The 12,714-nt window shown below is 38.7% G+C and overlaps 1 protein-coding gene across 1 annotated transcript in view; it reads right to left on the bottom strand.

Moving 5' to 3' along the window:
* cox10 (cytochrome c oxidase assembly factor heme A:farnesyltransferase COX10) overlaps window positions 1-12,714 on the bottom strand; it is a 48,120-nt gene that overhangs the window by 11,913 nt on the left and 23,493 nt on the right. Inside the window, exon 5 of the mRNA XM_016507126.1 lies at window positions 381-451. Within this exon, the coding sequence (XP_016362612.1) occupies window positions 381-451 (71 nt within the window). The remainder of the gene's footprint in view (window positions 1-380; window positions 452-12,714) is intronic.

Genomic DNA, 12,714 nt, shown 5'->3' on the forward strand with positions numbered 1-12,714 from the left:
GCCGTGTGTGACTAGAAATCAGTGGTTAAGTTGTATTTACAACACTGTTCCAGAACACTTCAACCCAGATATTCAGTTGTGTGCAGCACATTTTATGGAGGACTGGGAGAGTAGACTACAATACCGGCTGTTCTGACTCAAAGACTGTGCTACTTGAGAACAATGTAGAGAGTAAACGATGTACATAATGAGGCTAAGGAAACCATTTTTATTCTGCAATGGCTCTTTACACAGATCTAGGATGCATTTCAAAACCAAGTGAGTACCAAGTATACAATATATACAAGTATTTGTGAATCTACATGCGATGCCCAAAAATGCAGTCTAGGTTTTTTTAAAACAGAGACCATGAGCGAGATACAGGTTTTGAAGGATCTTACCTGATTTGTCCTCGAACCAGAGGTCTGTTTTTGGTACGATTCATATTTGAGTCAAAGGGCACCTCAAAGTACTGTGGGGAGAAAAAAATAATAAAAATTAACACACAAGGCACATTAACAACCAAAAAAAAAAAAAAAGGTCAAACAATGGTAATTGTGCATATCCCTCTCTTTTCCAATCTAGAACCTTTCCAGTCTGAAATCAAATATTCTTTCAATCTAACAGATAGAACCAATATTTTCAGTTATATTTTTCACATGAATATTTGTGTTATGGTGAACAGTACTGTGGCATTACGACAACACACACTTGATTATTTCTATTTGAACACAATCCAAACTCAGATTCACCTCAAATATATAAATTATGCAACACATCACAGTCCAATACAGAAGACAAAAAGAAAAAAGGTGAGTAAAACATGATCCCACAGTTTTGAATCATAACACAAAAGAATGAATCACAATATTGCATTTTGACTCAAATATTCATAATATTTAATACATTTTGACTTAAGTATTACATATTATTACACTTTGTGAACTGTGATGCACATTTTCTAATAATTATTTGATTAATAGAAAGTTAAAAAGAGCATTTATTTGAAAAAGAAATCTCTTGACAAAATTACTGATCAAATTAATGCATCCTTGCTAAATAAAAGTAATAATTTATTTTAAAAAGTATTGCAAAACTAGCAATTATGCTATAAGTATCAGCACAGCTAATATGATTGTTTTCACTTTTTTCTTTGTAGCATGCAAAAAACATCAAAGATGTACTCAGTTTCTCAGCGATTTGCTCTGAAACATCTGCTGAAGATATCCAACAAATGCATGAAATTCAAACCCTTAAATGGATCGATATGAATGCATGTGTTAGAGACAGAATGACAGAGGTTGTTTAGGTGCAACGGGGACGATTAAGGTAAAAAAAAACAAAAAAAGTGTTTTATGGCCTTCTGCTGGGGAGTCTGCACAAAACTCACCTCGGGGAATCAACAATGTGAGACTAAAACACAAACACATGGGACATGTAAAGCCAGGAACCGGTTATTCAGTCTGTGAGAGACAGCACATGCACCTAATGAAGAAAACAGATAGCTCACTTTTCAGCTGAAGAACTTCAGGATCCATTTCTCCTAAAATATGACCTCCATAAAATAACTAATAAACAGATAATCCATTTCTCTTTACCTCTCTTAATTTACTGTCCGTTTGACATCGGAAAAGAGTCCACGCTTGAAAATGCTCTTGTGGTAGGTAATACATTTTACACAGACTACATTTATATTTTGCTAGACACCTCGGAGAATGGGACCGTACCACTGTGAAGGGGAATGGGGGGGGGGGATACCTATTATCTGTGACGGTGCGTGTCTGTTTGGCCTTTCTAAGAGTCCCCTCGAGTTTAAAGAAGAACCCTGCTAGTGCTATTTGCTAACAAATGATAACATCCATCAATTACATGATCCTTCCCAGCATGCACTTTTACATAAGGATAAGGACAAAAAAACAAAAGAACCTCATATTTAGACTAATGTACAACAAACGGGCAGGACAATAAAACATCTCAAGGAGGTAAAAAAAACGAGCTCTTTGACAAACGTGTCTAAAAGCTGTCACGGGAGATTGATGCTTTTTCATTTTGTTTCAGCTATTTTTGGCAGCGTTTTCAAACTCGGACCAATGTCTTCCAAAGTGATAAAGTAGCCTGATACAGTGCAGAGGAAGTTGAAGCCCAAAGTGTGTTGTATAAAGTTGAGTGGAGGGTCTGCTGAGTCTCAAATTTATTCTCTCGGCCGTCAGTGTTATTGCACTTGAGATCCTGGACGGGGCAGGGCACAGATGTGGCCGTAGCAGCGGCCCCTGCAGTTTTAGGGCCGAGGTGTTAATTCTATTTCCTGGGTCAGGAAGCGCGTCAGAGGGTCGCCGCAGAGAGAGAACCAGAGCGAATTTCTGCTGCTTGAATAGTCTCTGAAGTATTAGCCGGATGCTAACATGACCATTCCAGAGTGTATCTTGGCTACAACTGCACATTTTAGACCTGTGAGATTTCAAAAGCCTTGTTAACCTGCAAAAGGACAAAGTTTACATTAAAAGACTCCCAATAGTAAACATAAATATGGTCTTGGGCTGAAACCCAGATTTGGAGCAAGAATATGAATTCTGTATTCTGTGCCACACTAAGAAAGTAGCTGGGGTTTTGAGTGTTCTCAAGATGTTTTTGGTGCCTGTCAGAACCAGTTAGTTCTTGGGCTTTGTCTTACTTCACAGTCTATCTTTATACACTTTTTTCTCTCATATATCATCTGGCTCATATCAACACCCCCAGACCCCTGCCACTTCTTGTTCTGCGTTTATTGCTGGTGAAGATCACATTTTGAAAAACGGAAAGAATGTGAAAGTGTAAATGAACAAGAAGTGGGTGCATGAGATTACAGGCTGTCAAATCTTCATATGTAAGGTCCTGTATAATCAGATTCTTTGTTTCTTCTGTGAATCTGCGCTTATCAGAATGTGTTAACAATTCAATAATGACAAGGCTCCATATTGTTATCATATTGAAGAGGGGAAAAAAAGACAGCATGACTAGATCTTCAGAAGCGCATACACACTATATACATGCACACAAAAAAAAACCTTCAAACGTTTGGGGTTGGTAAGAATGTGCGATGTCTTTAAAAGAAGTCTCAAGGCTGCACTTGTATGTTCAAAAATATAGTAAAAACAGCAATATTGTGAAATATTATTACAATTCAAAATAACGTTTTTCTAGTTCAATATGCTTTAAAATATAATTTACTCCAGTGATTGCAAAGCCGAATTTTCAGCAGCCATTATACCAGTGTTGAGTGTCACATGATCCTTCAAGAAAACATTCGATTATGCTGATTTGGTGGTCAAGAAACATTATTCTTATGTTGAAAATTGTTGTGCTGCTTAATATTTTTTCAAGTGAATAGAAAACTTAAAAGGACAATTTCTTTTGTAACATTTTAAATGTCTTTACTGTCACTTTTGATCAATTTAATGCATCCTTTATAAAAGTATTAAATATCTTTCAAAAAATAAAACCCTACTGAACAGTAATATACATTTGGGCAATATATAAAAAATAAAATAAATGCAAATTAAAATTTTGTAAAAAACTATGCTAAAATAAAAAATAAATAAATCAATAATAAAAGTGTGTGAGTGAGCATTTGCAGTGTCAGCATAGAGCAGATAGACTGCCAAGGAGAGCAACCAATCAATGACTCTATGGACAAGAGGTCCATCAGAGAGGTCAAAGAAGTGGGTATCAGAGGGAAAAAGGCAGAAGGCAGTGAACTCCTGTCAAATGAATGAAATCTGACTCTGAACCATTATTTCTGACTATGTGATCAGAGGCCTGAACATGGCAGAGGCTGCCAAATTCTGCTGCTCAAATCTGAAAATGTCAAACAAGCCTTCGAGCAACAGGACATTTAAGTTCACAATTACAGTGTCATTTACAGTATAGACAGTATTAAAGAAACCCTTTTAGTGTTTTCATATCTTGCACAGATTCATAATATGAGTTTTTGCTGTCTACATAAAGGTATGTCCAAACTATTCACTAGGGATATATAGTCAAAATATTGAGTCTTTGCTGCCAAGCAAAGTGATACAGCAAAGTTCCACTACATTTTGTGTGTGTATCAAGGAACCTCTAACTTTAATCCTCATTCCGTTCTCATCGACACCACAGAGTCTCAGTATATTTATAAAATTGCTAGATCAGCACAAGAGTGGTACTGCCGAGTTCACTGTACTTGCAGTGACAGGGCTCTGGGTTCACTCATAGTGAAAATCGCTGTGACTGCAGCAGCGTGACAGAACAAAGTGACAGGCACAGCAAACAAAGCTGCCTGGACTATGAGACTATACTAACTAACGCTGATGAGAAACTTACTGTAACATTGACAGTGTTTACTGTAGAGAAGTGCATCCGAGGGCAAACGCACTTACATAAGCACGCAAACAAACACACAAAATTCAGGCTAAATATTCTCACGGAGAGAAACGCACGTGCATGGAGTCTGTGTAAATAGACATTTACAACACAGCTGCTGTATATGAGAAAGACATCGGCGTTGATCAGTAGAAATGGGTAAAAGCAAACACCACCTGCTCAAACACCTACTCAGCAACTTTTTTCTTCCACCTCTGCAAACAAAAAGCACAATCCAAATTCTCAATCAGCGCTGCGCACATTGTTAAGTACATGCATTCAGTGATAATTCCTCATGCTGTCAAAGTCCAGGTGCTGAACCAGAGTTCAGGAGTTGAAGAGGTAATACTCCATCGATTTAACAAAATTACCTGCCAAATTTCTAAAGAACAGCAGCAGAAACCATCAGCTGCGAATCATCTCAAGCACTTATGAAAGAGAAATTCCTCTTTAGTGACTCTCTCTGAATCACTGCGGTTCAAGCTCAACCTGAGCTACGTGAGTTTTGCTGGGACCCTGCGCTGCAGACCTGCAGAAACGGTTTGCCAGACTGCTATGCTCACCATGTAGCAATTATATGAAAAAGCCTGCACTACGGTTATGCTTTAAAAGTGCACGACTGGATCACACACCACTGAATTACAATTATGAATGCATATATGAATGTGATGAATTATGAATGTATATACGAACATGTATTTCCCCATTTTGTGAAAATCAGTGAAGGAAAATAAAAGTTGGTCGGCAAATAACAATCTCCATAAGAAAGAATTATTCTGTACTGTGATTTGTGATTACAATTATTTGACAAGTCAGCTGCACAGACTTAGTTGCATCTTACCTTCCTGACACATCTGAAGAAACAATGTAAACTAATGAAACCTGCAGACAGGCATGTTCATGATGCTCCAAAACATACCAATAAATAAAAAACTAACATCACCAGATATGGTGCTGATATATTGTGCATCCCCCTTTTTGGAATTGTGTGCACAGATAAATCATCAGAATATGACAAGACACAAGACACATTTATTAATAAAGTAAATATGACCCATTATAATTTAAAAATGACTTGAAATTTAGCCAACCAACCAAAAAAGTTGCTGGATGTACATATCCTGATTGAATGGAGTTCCATTTAGATTCAGATAGTTCAGAGTCCATTTAGGCCCAATCCCAATTCTATTTTATACCCCTTCCCCTTGAAAATATTCCCCTAAGAATTGGGACACCACTACTATGCCGTCACACGTCACCATACGTCGTCTAGCTCCTACAATACACACACCTATACTGGTGTGCTGGTGTGCATTAGAGCCTTTAATTACCATTCTATATTAATGCGCTGCTTACTGACACACACACACACACATATATCAGAGATCGCGCAGCTCACACATTCAGGAGCAAAGAAACTTGTCAACGCTGCTCCACAACTTTTATTAATAACAGTTTAAATACTGAATCACTACATTATATTTTCCAGCAACAAGAGGATAAAATCGCTGTTTTTGAAGTAAACTCACTCTAAAAAGAGAAACGCACAGACGCGCATACACGCAACTTTCATCTCTCTCTCTCTCTCTCTCTCGAATTGGCAGTATTTGAGAAAAGGGTTTAGCGATTTATAATTATTGGGGGGACTAGCCCTCCTCAATGTCTATGGTGGTTATCGCCCTGATCAGACATGAAAATATGTTGTGGCACTATCGTGCAGTCTGTCATTACATACTATATACAATACCATTATATGACGTTAGCAAACTTTAGTGATTTTTTGCAAACATTTCTTTGAGTAACATGACTGTAAATATGAACTCACGATTGAATGTAACAAAACAAATAATTACTTTTCTTTAAAATCTTTATTAATGCCAAAAAATGCTTACATTTGTGTCTTTTTGTTCTCTCGGGCAGCCAAAAATCTTCGGCCCTTACCCCAACCCCTCCAACCAAAAGAGAATCGAGACACCCCTACCCCTTCACGTGAACGTTCGAAACGGAGGGGTAGGGGAAAGGGGAAAGGGGAAAGGGGAAGGGGTAGAATTGGGATTGGGTCTTAGTCTAGGTTAATTCTGAGCACTGTTTAATATCCTTACTCCTTACTCCCCCCATACAAAGCCATGATGCAGGTCTTTCTACCCCAGCCTGGTATCCGAGCTGTGATCATTTGGCCTCTCCAGCTTGGAGCAATGCAAGTATCCTGGCAGTAAGTCAGCTGGCACAGCGACAGGCTTGATTAATGGCCCGTGCAAAGCAGAGTTGAGTGCTAAACCGTCCACATGCTAATCAGCCAATTATGAATGTTCTGCTCTACACTAACGCTGCCTCAGTGCAAATCAATGTATTTAGTTATTTTGCCAGCGGGCACCAGAGAAGATAGGGAGGCTGGGAATGCTTAGGGATGCTGTCCTGAAGAAGTAAGGATAAAATAGCATACGGAAATCTGTGCATCATCAGTTTAACCAAACTAAGACTTGCGTTTTGGTCTTGTTAGCCACACAAACCCAGGAAAAGACAAAGGCGCCATGATCTCCCTTCTTTTTCCAAGGCATCTTGGTTCGGTTCCAGCACTACCATTTGCAGATGTTTTTGCAACATTTGTTCCAGTTATTACGACAACATTAAAAGGTATTTCATGGCGATGACATAAGATGGATGAGCGCTGTCTAGGTCGGTTGGGAGTTGAAGCCGGTGGTTCGAGAAGCCGAGAACCTCCAGCGGGAAAGACGATCTAGTTCATCATCTTTGACCCGATGTCAGTTCACATAACCTAGATCATCACTAAGGTGAGCATGTAGTTTGCCATCGTGATCCCACACCACAGCGCCTCCTGTGCTTCAAGTTACACAGAAAGAGTCCAAATAGCTGACAGTACTGGTTACGGCGATGTAAAACAACCGATGGATTGAAAATTAAACAGTTTCATTATTGGTCATGTATTTTGTGTTACAACAAAAACAACAAGACCTCCCTGAAAAACAATGAGGCAATTATAAGTTAATCAAGTCATTCACAAGCAAGCCAAAACAAGCCTTTCTTCAAAAGATCTGGCACATATGGAACAATCAAAATAATAACCGGTCTAAAAAATGTTAGTGATTTGGCGATTTGTGCAAGATCGAGTTACACCATGTACTTGAACTTCGTTCACGATGTTAAATGAAGAAACTTCTCTAAAGTAACAGCCATGCGTAGGCATGTTTATGAACAGAGATTTCTACTAAGAACCCTCATTAATCATGAACCCGATAATCAAAATTCAGTTTAAGTCTCTGGCAAACTAAACAAAGACACATTTGAGTCATACAATTATTTTTGCTGAGGACGTAAATGTACTCAATGCGCCAAAAGGCCTTGTTTCGCTTTGATAGGACGGGTTAGCCATACGTCTGCTTTACCTGTGATACATTGGTTAAGATTAAAAATTACTTTTCTTTAAAATCTTTATTAATGCCAAAAAATGCTTACATTTGTGTCTTTTTGTTCTCTCGGGCCGCCATATTGCCGCTGAAGCCGGTTTATGCTGAGATAATTCCTACCCCTTCGTTTGAAATGTGGTCCCGAAAAATCTTCGTTTGAAAAATCTTCGGCCCTTACCCCAACCCCTCCAACCAAAAGAGAATCGAGACACCCCTACCCCTTCACGTGAACGTTCGAAACGGAGGGGTAGGGGAAAGGGGAAAGGGGAAGGGCTAAGGGGTAGAATTGGGATTGGGTCTTAGTCTAGGTTAATTCTGAGCACTGTTTAATATCCTTACTCCCCGCTATCCCCATACAAAGCCATGATGCAGGTCTTTCTACCCCAGCCTGGTATCCGAGCTGTGATCATTTGGCCTCTCCAGCTTGGAGCAATGCAAGTATCCTGGCAGTAAGTCAGCTGGCACAGCGACAGGCTTGATTAATGGCCCGTGCAAAGCAGAGTTGAGTGCTAAACCGTCCACATGCTAATCAGCCAATTATGAATGTTCTGCTCTACACTAACGCTGCCTCAGTGCAAATCAATGTATTTAGTTATTTTGCCAGCGGGCACCAGAGAAGATAGGGAGGCTGGGAATGCTTAGGGATGCTGTCCTGAAGAAGTAAGGATAAAATAGCATACGGAAATCTGTGCATCATCAGTTTAACCAAACTAAGACTTGCGTTTTGGTCTTGTTAGCCACACAAACCCAGGAAAAGACAAAGGCGCCATGATCTCCCTTCTTTTTCCAAGGCATCTTGGTTCGGTTCCAGCACTACCATTTGCAGATGTTTTTGCAACATTTGTTCCAGTTATTACGACAACATTAAAAGGTATTTCATGGCGATGACATAAGATGGATGAGCGCTGTCTAGGTCGGTTGGGAGTTGAAGCCGGTGGTTCGAGAAGCCGAGAACCTCCAGCGGGAAAGACGATCTAGTTCATCATCTTTGACCCGATGTCAGTTCACATAACCTAGATCATCACTAAGGTGAGCATGTAGTTTGCCATCGTGATCCCACACCACAGCGCCTCCTGTGCTTCAAGTTACACAGAAAGAGTCCAAATAGCTGACAGTACTGGTTACGGCGATGTAAAACAACCGATGGATTGAAAATTAAACAGTTTCATTATTGGTCATGTATTTTGTGTTACAACAAAAACAACAAGACCTCCCTGAAAAACAATGAGGCAATTATAAGTTAATCAAGTCATTCACAAGCAAGCCAAAACAAGCCTTTCTTCAAAAGATCTGGCACATATGGAACAATCAAAATAATAACCGGTCTAAAAAATGTTAGTGATTTGGCGATTTGTGCAAGATCGAGTTACACCATGTACTTGAACTTCGTTCACGATGTTAAATGAAGAAACTTCTCTAAAGTAACAGCCATGCGTAGGCATGTTTATTAAAAGAGCTTTCTACTAAGAACCCTCATTAATCATGCCCCTGATAATCAAAGCTCAGTTTAAGTCTCTGGCAAACGAAACAAAGACACATTTGAGTCACACAATTATTTTTGCAGAGGACGCAAACATACTCAGTGTTTCACTTTGATAGGACGGGCTAGTCAAACGTCTGCTTTACCAGTGATACACTGGTTAAGATTAAACATTGACATTCCCAGATTACCATTAAATCCATGAACTGTTTGTGAAACGGGGTAATTTAATATCAGCATCTGCGAGGACATCAAGTAGGTATGTGTTTATGCAAGAAAGCATGAGTGTGTGTTTAGATTATATCTGGTGCCTCCAGCTGTGTGTGACAGCACAAGCCTCATGAGAAAAGCAGTCTTGTGCAAATGCACAACCCTAAAATGCTCATGTACATGCTCAAGTGTTTACATACAGACCTACAGTTTATATCTTCACTGAGGTTGAACTCCATTCCCTACCAACCCATTTCCATTGTGTTGAATTTGTCGCCATCAACATATTGTGTCGAAAATGCACTTTTCCTCCAAACATTTTTGCCAACGGATGTCTACGTTTACTTCCCGAGAGGCTGGCTCACTTCAAATGGACATGGTTTGCTTGAACTTTTAACATTCCACCTCAAAATAAGTGGACAAAGATGTGACATAAAGCAAAACATTCATCATTAAGCCACCTCACAAATGGATATCTTTAAGAAGTTGTTTTCTTAACTTTCAAAACTTTCATGTCAGCACCCTCTCCATCTACATGATCCATGAAGCAAGCATGTCAGATTTTGAGCAGAAGTGTTTTTGTGTGAAAAATATTCAGTCATAACGCGCAAAGCTTACACACATTCCTAGTGCTATTTCACCTATAGAAACTCTTTTCAGTGTCTAATCAGTCTGTTATTCTTTTTTTATTCTTTATCAGCAGTTTGCAGTAAGCGCGTAGACATGTCTGGACACGGGTCAGAAGATCTGTTTTTTCTACTGCAACTGCATCTATCTTTCTGTGAAACCACAGGCTGCCGTTAACACCAAGACCCAAAACGGTGCTTGCATTCCATAATTAGGAATCCTTTTCACATCCCTACACTGCCTGCAAGCCGTGGGTAGGAAACCAGGAAGGGTAGATGAAGGAATGAGTTGACAAGCAAGAAGTTCTATTGATTAGAACTGAACAAGAGTTTTAAAATTCTAAAAGAAAGAATAAATAGCAAAGGTATCCAATGAGGATGTGCAAATTAAAATTATGGTAAAAACCAACACGTGTCTGATATTAAAATTATATCCTAATTAGTCTAAAAACCAACTAAAAAATGAAAAACTAAAAACAAAGATTTCAAATGCTAAAAGTGGATTAATGCTCATATTTTATATATATATAGGGCTGCCACTAACGACTATTTTTATTTCGATTAATCTATCGACTAATTTATTGATTAAAGGGGTCATATGATGCTGCTAAAAAGAACATTATTTTGTGTATTTGGTGTAATGAAATGTGTTTATGCGGTTTAAGGTTCAAAAAACACATTATTTTCCACATACTGTACATTATTGTTTCTCCTCTATGCCCCGCCTTCTGAAACGCGTCGATTTTTACAAAGCTCATCGGTCTGAAAAAGCGAGGTGTGCCAGTGGGGACATAATTATGGATTATAATGACTTATACTGTCTTTTTATGCATTGCGTTGCATCGTGCCGCGTAAACATAAAACCATGTCTGCATTTGTGATCGGAGAAATGACAAACAACAAGCCCTACTCTACACTGCCCAAAAAACTCGCTTTAAATATATAAAATATAAAAACTCTTTAAATATAAAAAACGTACTTACAGTCTTTGAGTCAGAACAGCCGGCATAAAGTAGTTTCGCTTTCACAACAAAACACAGCGTCAACCACGGCCTTTTCGAGAAGAGGCGGCGGGCTGAGTGAGCAGAGGTGGCGGGCTGTATTAGTATTATATGTAGTATTTCCTCAGCAACCAGCATGGATCAGCTCCAGGCATGACAAAGCAGATATCGTCCTCTTTTGGAAGACCAAACAAAGTAGTTTCGCTTTCACAACGAATCACACAGCGCATTCACAGAATAAAAGTTACGCCTTCTTTCTTTGCATGAACATTTGGGTGGCGTTATGCAAATCTTCCCACATAGTGATGTAGATATGTGGGGGCGTGTTAGAACGAGCCGTTTTAGGTAGGTGTGGCTGACTCTTAACTTTTATAAAGAATATCTCTTTGGATTTGAGACTTTAGTCTTTGCAACTATACAGATCTTGTTTATGCACCAAGAGCTTGTAACACTCCAAAGAGAAAGGAACAATTTAAATCGCATCATATGACCCCTTTAATCTATTAATCTAAACAATTAATTTCCCTCCAAAAAAATCAACAAGTTTACTTAAGAATATACCAAATTTAAACCAAATGAAATCAAAAAGTAAAAAAGTAAAGTGCAACATAAAGTGCAAGAAGCAAGTGGAGTATTTACCAGAAATATTATTCACCAGAATTTATTTAGGAGAAAAATGGAAATATTTCCGTTTTAATTGGCTTTCCTACCTGCCTGTCACGTATGTATTAGCATACCTCTGCGCACCCGGTTCGCGCAGACAGGATTAGTGGTCAACCGATATATCGGCCGATATTTGGCATTTTTCATATATCGGCATTGGCCGACAAGTTTTTCTGTTTGACCGATGTGTTCGAGGCGGGACTTTTATTTTGACGGCGCTGAGAACGGCAGTGCCTGAGCACACAGTGCTCACAATCTCCCTCTTGTTCGCTGTTGTCGTTTAGTTCTGTCTAATATGGATAGAAGTCTATCTAATAATCAGATAGAACTGTTAAACAAAGGAATTAAAATGCATTCAAAAAAGTATTATAACGATTGCTTTAATATTATTAGCAATAGAAAGACAAACATTATAATACTTTCTCATTTGCCGTCAGCATTCAGCAAATACGTATTTATATAATTTAAACAAATCTTTGAATGACTAATGAACATTTAATTTCACAAACCTTGCAAACTAAGTCGGATCCAGTTGTGAGATCTTGTGAAGTGTGCATGTGACCTGCATGATCTCGTGTTCTCTGGGTGACGGTCGGTCTGTGCAAATTGAATTCTGACAGGAGGAGAGTTCAGCTTGACTGGAGACTGAGATCGACAAACTTTAAACTAAGTTAGTGATTTGAAATTATGCTGCGCTTTATGTATTTGCCCACTGTCATATTCATGTCATTTTCATTGCGTGCTGTACGTAAAATGAGTGTTACCTTGGCTTTATTTGAAGAAAAAAAAAAGATTCCCAATGCACACAAACTTCCCAGAATATTGAGTGCCCTGTTGGTTACAGTGTTTACTTCCTTTTTAATTAGATTTTTATTAAATATTTATTTATTTGTGAAAAATGCTTTGTCTTCTGAAGTAGGCCTATAAGTATGTTTATTTTACACAATTATTTT

This window comes from Sinocyclocheilus anshuiensis, unplaced genomic scaffold, assembly GCF_001515605.1.
Source record: "Sinocyclocheilus anshuiensis isolate Anshui unplaced genomic scaffold, SAMN03320099.WGS_v1.1 scaffold1509, whole genome shotgun sequence".
Lineage (NCBI taxonomy): Eukaryota > Metazoa > Chordata > Actinopteri > Cypriniformes > Cyprinidae > Sinocyclocheilus > Sinocyclocheilus anshuiensis.